This window comes from Taudactylus pleione, unplaced genomic scaffold (assembly GCF_031769625.1).
Source record: "Taudactylus pleione unplaced genomic scaffold, aTauple2 ptg000092l, whole genome shotgun sequence".
NCBI lineage: Eukaryota > Metazoa > Chordata > Amphibia > Anura > Myobatrachidae > Taudactylus > Taudactylus pleione.
The window spans coordinates 7028056-7040739 of record NW_028284494.1 but is presented as its reverse complement, the minus strand read 5'-3'; the positions used below and the strand labels follow the sequence as shown (position 1 = coordinate 7040739).

The window sequence follows — 12684 nt, the reverse complement described above, 5'->3', positions numbered from 1 at the left end:
CTCCGAGTGCCGTTCATTCTGGGAGTTGGATTGGATTGCTGTATTGCGCACCGGAGCTGGTCGCTATTATTTGATTGAGTGCCGGCGGACTGTGTCGGGGATATATATAATATATAATATATATATATATATATATATATACACATATATATACCCCATTCTCCTGCATTACAGATAATAGGTCCTTTACCTCTAATATGTTTGTCACAATATTATAAAGTAAAATTTGTTTAGTAGAAGTGCGCCAATGCAAAGAAAAGACAAAAAGCGGACTGGCAAATTCCTAAAACTTGTGTCCTTAGACAGTAATTGCACAAACAAAGCAGAGCATTATGGGAACTATGGATCACAAAAACCTAGGGTGCTGCAATCTGCCTATACCAGCTCCAAATACATTGTACAATCATTACAGGCTAGCCAACAGACTTGCATACGGTTATTCAGAACAAAACTAACAGACAGACAATCTGTTGTTTAACGTAAAATATTAATTAAAAAACATCATGATTGACACTTTGGGTGGGTCGGGAGGGGAGTTTCGTCATTTTTCCTCCTAAATTGTTAGGTTATTTCCTTAGTTCTAATGTTCCCGGATGTGTCCCAGGTTTCTAAATTTCATACACCCTTAATTTCATATATCAAATTTAGTCCCCAGCACTTAAAAGTAATTAAACAACAACATACTGAGACTCTTAAGAAATATAATTTTTTAGAATGTTTTCAAGATTACAATGCAGATAGATTTATTTTACAGGTTTAGTTAAGACATATGGGAGGATTAACATGAATTAAAGATATTGGGCCTGCTGGAGGTCACTACTTTATCAGCATATACAGCAAGGTGCATAAATATTGGGACATTGACAGAATTTTCATATTTTGGCCTCTATTCACCACCACAATGGCTTTGAAATGAAACAAACAAGATGTGATTTAACTGCAGACTTTCAGATTTAATTTGAGGGTAATTACATCCAAATCAGGTGAACGGTGTAGGAATTACAACGGTTTCTATATGTGCCTCCCACTTTTTAAGGGGCCAAAAGTAATGGGACAAACTAAACAATCCTAAATCTAACTTTCACTTTTTAATACTTTGTTGCAAATCCTTTGCAGGCAATTACAGCCTGAAGTCTGGAACGCATAGACATCACCAGACGCTGGGTTTCATCCCTGGTGATGCTCTGCCAGGCCTCTACTGCAAATGTCTTCAGTTCCTGCTTGTTCTTATGGCATTTTACCTTCAGTTTTGTCTTCATCAAGTGAAATGCATGCTCAATCGGATTCAGGTCAGGGGGTTGACTTGGCCATTGCATAACATTCCACTTTTTAGCCTTAAAAAACTCTTTGGTTGCTTTTTCAGTATGCTTCGGGTCATTGTCCATCTGCACTGTGAAGCGCCGTCCAATGAGTTCTGAAGCATTTGACTGAATATGAGCATATAATATTGCCCGAAACACTTCAGAATTCATTCTGCTGCTTTTGTCAGCAGTCACATCATCAATAAATACAAGTGAACCAGTTCCATTGGCAGCCATACATGCCCACACCATCACACTACCACCACCATACTTCACTGATGAGGTGGTATGTTTGGATCATGAGCAGTTCCTTTCCTTCTCCATACTCTTCTCTTCCCATCACTCTGGTACAAGTTGATCTTTGTCTCATCTGTCCATAGGATGTTGTTCCAGAACTGTAATGGCTTTTTTAGATATTGTTTGGCAAACTCTAATCTGGTCTTCCTGTTTTTGAGGCTCACCAATGGTTTACATCTTGTGGTGAACCCTCTATATTCACTCTTGTGAAGTCTTCTCTTGATTGTTGACTTTGACACATATACACCTACCTCCTGGAGAGTGTTCTTGATTTGGCCAACTGTTGTGAAGGGGTTTTTCTTCACCAGGGAAATAATTCTTCTGTCATCCACCACAGTTGTTTTCCGTGGTCTTCCGGGTCTTTTGGTGTTGCTGAGCTCTCCGGTGCGTTCTTTCTTTTTAAGAATGTTCCAAACAGTTGATTTGGCCACACCTAATGTTTTTGCTATCTCTCTGATGGGTTTGTTTTGATTTTTCAGCCTAATGATGGCTTGCTTCACTGATAGTGACAGCTCTTTGGATCTCATATTGAGAGTCGACAGCAACTGATTCCAAATGCAAATGTCACACCTAGAATCAACTCCAGACCTTTTACCTACTTAATTGATAATGAAATAACGAGGGAATAACCTACACCTGTCCATGAAATAGCTTTTGAGTTGTTAGTCCCATTACTTTTGGCCCCTAAAAAGTGGGACGCACATATAGAAACCGTTGTAATTCCTACACCGTTCACCTGATTTGGATGTAATTACCCTCAAATTAAATCTGAAAGTCTGCAGTTAAAGCACATCTTGTTTGTTTCATTTCAAAGCCATTGTGGTGGTGAATGGAGGCCAAAATATGAAAATTCTGTCAATGTCCCAATATTTATGCACCTGACTGTAAGTAAATATGTGTATGCATAAAGCACGATATGTTATTAAGGGTATTATGCTGAGGATATTCCAGTCATACATGGATTGCAAACAGGAAGATCTGTCAAAGATTTATATGGCCAATGTAAGGGGGGGGGGGGGGAGGCAATTTTTTTTAGATTTCTTTCCACAGCTTTTATTTCACTGTATTTTTCTTTTTTACAGTTGCACCACAGGTTCCAGCATGCCAGGGATACCAATAGATGCTCATGATTGTAGCCCTACAAGTGCCAGCATGCTCTGACAGCCATGGGAATGCTGGCACATGTAGTTCTATAAGCACCAGCATGTCCATTTAGGAATCTCAGGGCATACTGAGACCAGTAGTGAACCAGCAAAAAAAAATTAACAAATTTAAGTTTATTATCCAACTAAGCATTTTATTCCCGGGAGTGAGGGTGACATTTTTTTCACGTCTCGGATTGCCCTAGAGAATGCAACGCTGTTCTGTACAGGCCTTGGCTAAGTGACATTATGGCACCCAGGGTCTCTAGGCTATCTAGTAATTTATTACTACCAGCAAAGGATATAAGCGTAGGAGCTGGGAACACTTGTTTTATTGGGCCATTTCTTTTTCTTTTGTTTACTTAAAATTATCTATTTTAAATTTCCCTTTAAACTATACAAAAGGTCCGTGCTCATGACGATCTAATTACAGGCAGATCTGCGTTTCCCTACAGGTGTGTATCTGTACGCAGCACTATAACAATAAACCCCCCTCCCTTTCTGGCTTACGCCTCCCCCATTCCGCCTAGCCGGTAATAGGAATAACAGGTGTCAGATGACATACTCGCACTCTTAGTCATCATGCTCAGTGCAAATTTGTGTATTTCATGCTACACAGAGGGGCGCGAGTCACACTCTGCATCTGCACCTACTGTACATGTATTTACATCTGATTTTCTGCATTGCACATGTTAGTTAATTTGGGGATCATGTCAGGAAATATCCGAACGAACTGAAGTAGTGATGCACAAGTACAAGGACATGTTAGACAGAACTGATCATCACGCAGGCCCCATTCCTAGAACCAGTTTAGGTCACCTTTATGGAGTTAGGCCAGTTAGAACCCCACTTACAAATAGAGGGAAGAAGAGACGTTTTCTGCCACGGACTCGGCTACAGCCATTGACTTACTGATCAGACAACTGTGTTCTGCATTTCGTGACATGTGTGCTCCAAATGTGAAAAATCCCTGAAAACCTGCCACGTGAGCACAGCCTGGGCGCTCACAGAACTATGTAACCAGCCTTTCTGTAGCACATGGAATGGATGAATGATAATGTAAGCGGTCATACAATGGCTGAGGTACTGGTAACCCAACCACCTGCCAGGGAGTCAGGAACAGGCCTGCAGTGCCCCAGGGGATGCCCAGAGAAGTGCCCAAGTAACGCTTTCTTCATTTCTTTGACCTGAGAGCTTTTATTAGCTTTTCAACCTGCTGACACCATATTACTATTTCTTTCTCTCTGCTCACAGAAAGATAAATAATGATCAGCTTCCAAAGCCTTCTACATGCCAACGCTGGGCTCTGTGGTCTAAGCAGCCACCTTCTTGTATTACATGCAGGAACCAGTTTCATCTCTTCCTTCCTAGCATTCAGATAAAGAAACACTGCCCCACAGCAAGCGAGAGGTTAATACTATAAGAGCTCTACGTAGCAACAATGGAAACTGTCCAAACCCAGGAGAACGTCTGGCCCCGGAGACCACTTTTTTGGGCAGAACATTCTGTGGTGCTTAATATTTCCATCTGCTCCTTGACAAGCTTCCCGAGCTGGAATTATCCATGATAAAATCTTGGAAAACAAAAAGATTTATTAAAGTCCTTCCTGTCAAAAAAGTCTGGCAATGCTGTGTGATGCTCTTCCTGACTCTGACAGAGAAGATATGAAGGGAGCATTTTGTAGTCAGAAGAAGAGACGCTGATTATTTATCTTCTTATATCAATGCGCAGCAGGCCTATTATACAGCCACGTACGTGGGATCTTATGCCTGTTATCTGCCCAAATAACACCACAGCCCTTACAAACACAATCCCGCCAATATGCACAGAAACATCATTAATGGGTCCATTAAACATGCGGAAATGCTAGTTTCTGCATGCTTTATGTAATGAACCCATTCATTATTAGTGGCCAGACAGGGAGCCTGACATTCAGTAAACTCAGAAGACTAAAAGATTTTGGAGTTTGATTCCGAGAATTAATCCCATCTTCATATGGCACTGGTTCCCAGCAGCCCGCTACCTTCCTATTGGAGTTTTTGGGGCTGTGAAGAGGGATCCCACCGCCGCCTCCGCACGAGCACGACGTCAGGTCCCACATTTGCAATCGTCTGGGTAGTCTCTGATAAGTAACACTGCTACTTCTGTAGCAGTGTTGCTAGTCGTGGGACAGCTGCTCCAGTAATTACGTGACCACCGCCCGCAACTCGCCAAGTTGAACACTTAATTATCGGGGGCTGGATAGTCCCTTATGATGAATAGGCCCCTATGTGCTTTAAGGTCATGTATTCTGCAGATGAAGATGCCCATAATGAAAATATACTGACAACATAGAGCTGAATGATTACGGAAAGTGATTGGAAGCGATTCTGTGATAATCTCACAAAATGGCGGTCCCCACTGTGTGCAGACGAGATACACACTTTAAGCAGCATTTAAAACTATGCCATTCATAAAGATACCCACTTCACACAAATTATCAGTACCGATAAAGAAGAAAGCTATACCAGAACTCTTTATGGCCGAGATACAGAAAGGTATTTTTTCGGGCACTTTTTGTGATCAATGATAATTAATTAGGAGTTTATGTATCAAGCAGTGGAAAGCGTGGAGAAGTGGGCCAGTGGAGAAGTTGCCCATAGCAACCAATCAGCTAAAACAAATACTAACATTTTCAGATATGACCCATAAAAGTAAAATGGCATGGTTGTCAACTGGCCCTAATTTGCAATATAGATTGTTTCATATTTCAATCCTTTCTCCTTGGGAAAGTCCTTTTCAATATTAACCAACAGTACAGTAAAACTTCCAACTGGTTAGATGCAATTCCTATGGTCTAAAATTATTCCTTTCGCAGCAAAGCGGCTCTGGAAATTAGTTTAACATGTTGAGAACTATAAAACACATTGTTCGATTAAACTATCTAAGCTTGTATCACTGGGTTGACTTAATAGTAGGTTAGTGAATGGATGCAGAGCTACAATGCCATTTTAATCACTGGCAGAAACTGTATTTATTATAAGAAAGCCCACAGCAGTCACGAGAAGGGGTCAGGCGTGTGTCATGTCCGCCCACTGTGATTGGCAGGAGGGCAACTCTTGAGAGTAGTTTCTATAGAAGCGAACCACGAACCCATGTTCATCAGTGGTCCTGCTCCACCAGGTAACAGACCAGATCTAATAGAGTCACAATATGTAAGAGTGACCTTTTCTGTTTTGCCAAGATTCAGGATGCTACATGAACTGAAGAGGACGTGACCCCTACAGGTGAGTATTAAATTGGTGAACGAGGGTGGTGTGGGGGCGTTGTTACATATTACAAGACTTTAACATTGGATGTACTTGTCCTTTCTTTTGTTTAATTTGTTGGGTTTTTTTTACAGGTGGACTAGAGGTGCCAGCGGGCCCTTAATGTCCATACATGCTGGCACTTGTGGTTCAACAAGTGCATTTATGCCGGGCCGGCTTGCTGGAACACGTGGGCCACCTGTAAAGAACATTATTTAACTCTTTCATTTACATATTACCACAGCACAGAAAACACAGGGGGTGCAGAGAAGAGCTGGTTGTCTTTGGGGAGGGGGTACCCCTTTATCAGCCTTTGTATAGAGACCAGTGGGCGGAATACACGCCGAATGGAGCCAATAGAGCCGGAGCGTCAGACCTAGTAGACCAACTGCAGCGTTCAGCTTTAATATCATCTCAGGGACATGACGTCCTAGCTGCAGCACTTATCTGGTCTGTCATCAGAGGGAAGTCTGTATATGAAGGGGTCCGCACAGGTCCGGTGACTTCCTATTTTTTCATCTGATATGCTGTCAAATAGGCTGTTTTAGTGAATGGTGAAGAATCAATATTTTTATCGATATATATTTTTTAATAAAGACATTGTGTGTTTTCAATTACTTTCCCACATCTGTGAATGTTATTGGACACTGGGAAGAGATACCGTTTCTCTTGCAATAGATTTTTACATTTTTTTTTAGTGGTATACAAAGTATATACCCAAGTCCTTTACTGAGTCGATGAAGTTATACATAAATTTGGACTCTGATTGCTGTTGCATTGTGTGTTGCAAAACTTCCTTTTTTTGACTTTGAGGAACACCAGTCTGCAAATACATTGTAACATCAGTCTAATGGACCGTACACATGGTCAGATCAGACAGCGATCAGATATCGTTGTCTTATCGACCAGCATGTGCTGGATGATCGTTATCGAACATCCAGCACATGCTCCATTCCCCCCAACTACTATAACGACCCTCGATCAACAATCGAGGGTCCCTATAGTAACCAGGCTAAACTGGTCTATATCGACCAGGTTGGCCTGCATGCACAGGCGATGGTCGATATCGATATCAACCATCCGTGCCTGCACATAGTTTGATCGTTTGGTCGTTTGAGGCGGCAAAAAAAGGTTGATTGAAACGGTCAAACGATATCATTATCGTTTAAATTGACCAAGAAATCTGACCGTGTGTATGCACCATTACATAAGTTGCAGTACTGCTGAAATCACATCTATTTCTGATATTATTTGAGCAGGTTGGCCATTGTTTTTGGGTCAGTTTCATTTGGCTTTGCAAGCTGATGCTTAGTAAATCTACGGTTTGTATACTTGTCTATGTAAAATAATCGATACTTTGTTCTAAAGTTGGTAATCTGGTTGTTTTTACATCGGTTTTGTATTTAGTGAATGGGCAAAATGCAAAACCAATGGAAAAAATACCAAAAAATCAAACTTGACCTCTAGTAAATTTACCCCTTTGTCACAACATTGAAAAGTCACCTAGGTCCGACACTATACTTACTAGTATGCACTGTGCTCTGTATAGAGGCCCTGATTCAGAGCCGCTCGTAAGCGGCCGCTCGTTCGTTCTGACCAATGTTCGCACATCTGCGCATGCGTACGGATTTGAATACGCATGCGCGAACCAGTCAGTGCAGCCAAAAATCGTTTGTTCGCTATATAGCGAATGCCTGCTCTTTTGAGTGACAGAAGGAGGCGTATGTGGGTGGTAACAGGGGAAAGTGCTTGAAAACGGGGGTGTGGAATTCGAACGCAGGCGTGCTTAAAGGTCAAAACGGACGTTTTAAGGGAGTGCATAATTAATACAGCAGCGTCATTGACCACGTCACTTGTTTTTTTTTTACTCAGAACTGCTCTCAAAATAGCGGTTGAAAAAACCAGCCACAAGAATAGCGAGCAGTTCATACGGTGTTCGATGTACTCGATTAATCTAATAAATAGCGGACATGACGTATGGTGCAAGCGGCAAGGGGGCGTATTTTTCAAAATTACAACCGCAAGTTTTGCTCGCTCGTTCAGACTTAGAGGCGTGAACAGACCGCAATTAGCGAACGGTTCATTTGAATAGCCACCCCTTGTTTTAGAACGAACGACCGCAAATAGCGAGCGGCTCTGAATGAGGGCCAGAGATCACTAAATTGCTGTCTGTATTGTATACCAGTCACTAGGTTGTGCTGTATTGTACTAGCATGCTCTCTGTATTTTATACTGGTCCTTACAATGCTCTTTGCATTTTATACTGGTCAGTAAGCTGCTCTGTATTATAAAATATGTAGAATACTCTCTGTATTGTGTAGGGTTTACAAGAATGCTCTCTGTATTGTATACTGGTCACTGGAACAAACTAGTCAGGTTGAACTGTGTTGTTACCCCTTTGAAATAACAATTTTCCATAGAATTCATTGGCTTTGTAAAACCACGTTCACATTACCAAAACCAGGACCACAGTGTCTTCGCAACATAAGTTTTTCTGTTACAGCAAACTGCTACAAGAGCATGGGCCACTTGTTTGTTTTTACCCCAGGCCCTCTACCCCAGTCTTTTACATCAATAGTTCCTGGTGAACAGGGGCAGTCTCCATCACGGGCCCCCTCCTTTCAGTCCAGTGGCCAGCACCGCACTGATAGACTCTGGGCACTAGAGTGTGCCCAGAGTCTATAGCACATGCGCGGGTCACCGGGAAAATGGCCGCGACTGCCATTTTCCAGGCGTTTTTACAGCGCTGACACCGGCGCCGACGTGGGACACCGAAGAGGTAAGTATAATAAGGACCCAGGGACCCATGTGCACCACACACCCTGCACCCATTATAAATACGCCCCTGCTGGTGTATAATTCTCCACAAAATGGCCGCCATTATCCATTTGTATCCAAATGTTAGCCTGCAGTTTCAAGTGTTTTTTTAAGTTGGGTACACGCTAAGATATATTGTTCTGACGGGGATCGAAACAATATATCAAGCGCACTGTATAGCGTGCACACCGGTTGGTCATTGCATTGTCCCATCTGCTGTGCTGCCCAGCAGACGGAGCAAGGCAATGAACAACGCCAAGCTGCTATATGCAACATGGAACAATACATTGCATAGTCGTACATCGAAACAATGTATCGTTACAACTCGACATTCCGTTGCTGAGTACACACATCGTATAGTGTGTACCCAACTTTAGTTTTAAAACAGTTATAAGTGTATTAAAATCAGAACCAAAAAAATAAAAAATAAAGTCAAAATGTAAAAAGATATTAATATCAAACAAACCTGTAGTTAAAAAAACAAAAACAGATTGGTTAGAACTTACAATAAGAATACTGCACGGTATCATTATCGCTGCTAACAACTGATAAGAAATGGTGTCTTCTTTGTACGGATACCGGATGGAATCATCGTTACAGAAAAATCCTCGTTTGAAGGAGCTATGCTTCAAATTGAGAATTGCAAAAGGCAATCCAGCTAGCAAAAGGAAGAAAAAATATGCATTAATATAGTCAGAGAGTAATGACAACACAGGGAAATGCAGCGTTAATGGAAGATAGTTAAGGCTGCAAGACAGCAATGGAAGCAGGAAGGACAGCTGCATAGGGTGACTGTAGAAATAGTGCATGCTTTGCCTGGTGACAAACAGAAACTACTTCTCATACTGCGGATAATGTTGCAGGTATTTTCTCTTCCTTCATCTTTTCATCTTTCTCCCTCTTTCAGGTTCTCTCTGCCCCTCTCTTATATACGATCTCTCTCTCCCCCTCCTTTCTCTCCCTATCTCTGTGTCCCTTTCCCTGTCTCTCTCTCCCATCAGCTCTTCCTCTGTGGTCCCTTCTTGTTTGTGCCCCTCATTTCTCCTCTCTCTCTGTGTCTCCCACCCCTTCTGCCTATCACCCGCTCTCCTTCTTTTATCTCTTGTTCTTTTTTCTCTCTTCCTTGGCTTTCTCTTATCCAGCTCTCACCGCATGAATGGTGAGGAGACTTTAGAGTCTCTCCCAAGGTGTCAGTTTTGGGTTTTTTTAGGTGGTGCCAGCAGGTGTGTGGTGCACACACGCAACGGTCTAGCTCTGACTGTACATGTCAGAGACAGACATTTTACAGCATTATATATTAGATACATACATAAACACACACACACACACAAACAGCTGGAGATATGAACCCTGTTATAGAAAGTACCCATCTGAATGAGGTCTTGCCGTGTTGTAAATGGTCATTCAATAATTAATAATCATGTGTAGAAAAACATCAAAATTTTGGGTCCGCAGCCAGGAAACTCCCCAGACCTTAATCCCATTGAGACCTTGTGGTCAATCCTCAAGAGGCGGGTGGACAAACAAAAACCCACAAATTCTGATAAAGTCCAAGCACTGATTAGGCAAGAATGGGCGGCCATCAGTCAGTATGTGGCCCAGAAGTTGATTGCCAGCATGCCAGGGCGAATTGCAAAGGTCTTGAAAAAGAAGGGTCAACACTGCAAATATTGACTCTTTGCATAAACTTAATGTAATTGTCAATAAAGGCCTGACACCTATGAAATGCTTGTAATTTTACTTCAGTATACATAGTAACATCTGACAAAAAGGTCTAAAACACTGAAGCAGCAAACTTTGTGAAAACCAATACTTGTGTCACTCTCAAAACTTTTGGCCATGGCTGTATGTATATGTATGGACATTATATATATGTATCACACACTAATATATATATATATATATATATATATATATATATATATATATATATATACACACACACACACACACACACACACACACACACACACACACATATATACATACATACACACATACTTATACACACATACACGCACGTAGATAGAGATTAAATATATATATTGGATATGGGATCCCAGCAGTCAGAATCAAGACAGGATAAGGTAAGCATGCTAACCCTAATGCTCTAATGCTGGTTATACACTGTACAATATATTGTTCAGTCTATCATAGTGTATACCCTGAAACTTACTCCGGAGCTGTAAAACTTTCAGCATTTATTGTGCATGACAAATCCTCTGCTATATCGGCCACCAAATTGAGCTGTTTACTAGATATTAGACTAGTTTAATAACAGCCATAGTGAGGTGCGCACACCCAGTGACCTGCAGGCCGCACACCCATTCTAATATTAGTTCCCTCAGAAATGTATCCTGACCCTCTTATAGGAAGGTGGGGCAGTCAGAAACACCTCAGCTTAAAAAGGTCAACATAGGCCCTGGGACTGGGAGTGAAATAAATTAGCACATACTACAGAGATGCACTATATTGTGGGAATATGGAGAAGTACATTTTCTGTAAAGCTGAAAGGATTGTTATTTAGAACAGGAGGCTACAGACAGCTACGGGTTGGGGTAGAATGACTTCTAGTGTTGGCAAAAAAAAAGAAGGAAAAAAAAACAAAAAACACCTCTAGATTCACCTGCGCTCAACGGCCAAGAAAGACCCAAAAACTGGCTGAGAATTTTTTTCTCTTTGGAATACGTCTTGTAGATGTGCATGCTGTCAGCATTCAGTATGTTGATGGCATTATATCGACGAGAGATTACAGACACTGGGACTGGTTCAGAGATGGACGCCATTTGCATGGCTGCTGCTTCCATTGGTGCAAAAGTGATGCAAAAATAGGTTAATGCAGTTAGGAGGTGCCTGAGGGCAAAAGACTCCCACTACCCGCATCGCAGATCTAATTGCTGCGTCGGAAGATGCAGCGCTGGACTACTCTTTCGACCATCGGTCGTGGTATCGGCCATCTGAGTGAGCCTGAGGCTACTCGGAATGGCCATGTCCAGGGCCATAGAGAGCTGCCACGGGTCTGGGTACTGCGGGGTCCAAATCCAGGGGGAGGCATGGCCACGTCCCCTCAATATAAATAAAATGAGTGTTCGCGCAGTGTCGGCAACCACACATGGGGCAGCACTGCAAAAGGGGACAATGTTCCTCTTAGCAGTTCACCCGGGCCCCCAACGGGCCCCTCCAACAAGCCTGTATAATTAGTACCCACTACCCACTTTCCCCTCTCTGTGTCCCTGGCCTTTTCACCTCCATAGCGGAGGACAGTAAATCTGTGTTAGAAGATACAGACACTGGCCTTGCCACTCCCAGAAAATGGGGCCGGCACGCCGCCGTTTTCGGGAATGCTGGCCACCCTCAAAGACCCGCAGCTATCAATCATGCTGCACTTTAGGGGCGCTGCTGCCATAGTCTCAGAAAGAGACCTATTCATGCACAGTGCAGATCCTGTGCTTCCGCAGTACTCCAGCCATCTGTAGCGGTACGGTCCCCATTGCAGCAATGGAGATCCAGCAAAGCTGTTCCAGCTTTTCCCGCCTGGTTGAAGCAAAATGCGCTAGTGCAGGCAGCAGGCAGTGTCCGGCTGTCAGCAACTCAGCAAAGTGGAGGAGGATAACACCACTGGACCTTGCCGGACAGGAGAGTCTTGTTATATACCAGCGGCATATTTGTACGTTTCAGTGATACTAAACGACATGTGTCACTGGTATTTGTTATAATTATTAAATGGAGCCCTAAAGCAATTAATGATGGGAACTTGGCAGGTAAGTTTTTTTATATACATGCTGCACTCGAGGACAAGTCGTACTCATCCTTAGGGAATGGATAGGCTCATGTTTAAGC

At 42.5% G+C, this 12684-nt stretch overlaps 1 protein-coding gene across 2 annotated transcripts in view; it reads right to left on the bottom strand.

Annotated features, from left to right (window-relative positions):
* PLPP1 (phospholipid phosphatase 1) overlaps window positions 1-12684 on the bottom strand; it is a 94546-nt gene that overhangs the window by 35700 nt on the left and 46162 nt on the right. The window contains exon 2 of one of the 2 annotated variants that reach the window (XM_088469413.1): window positions 9351-9502. The exons of the other annotated variant lie outside the window; for it this stretch is intronic. Within the exon in view, the coding sequence (XP_088325539.1) occupies window positions 9351-9502 (152 nt within the window). The remainder of the gene's footprint in view (window positions 1-9350; window positions 9503-12684) is intronic. 2 annotated transcript variants of the gene reach the window in all.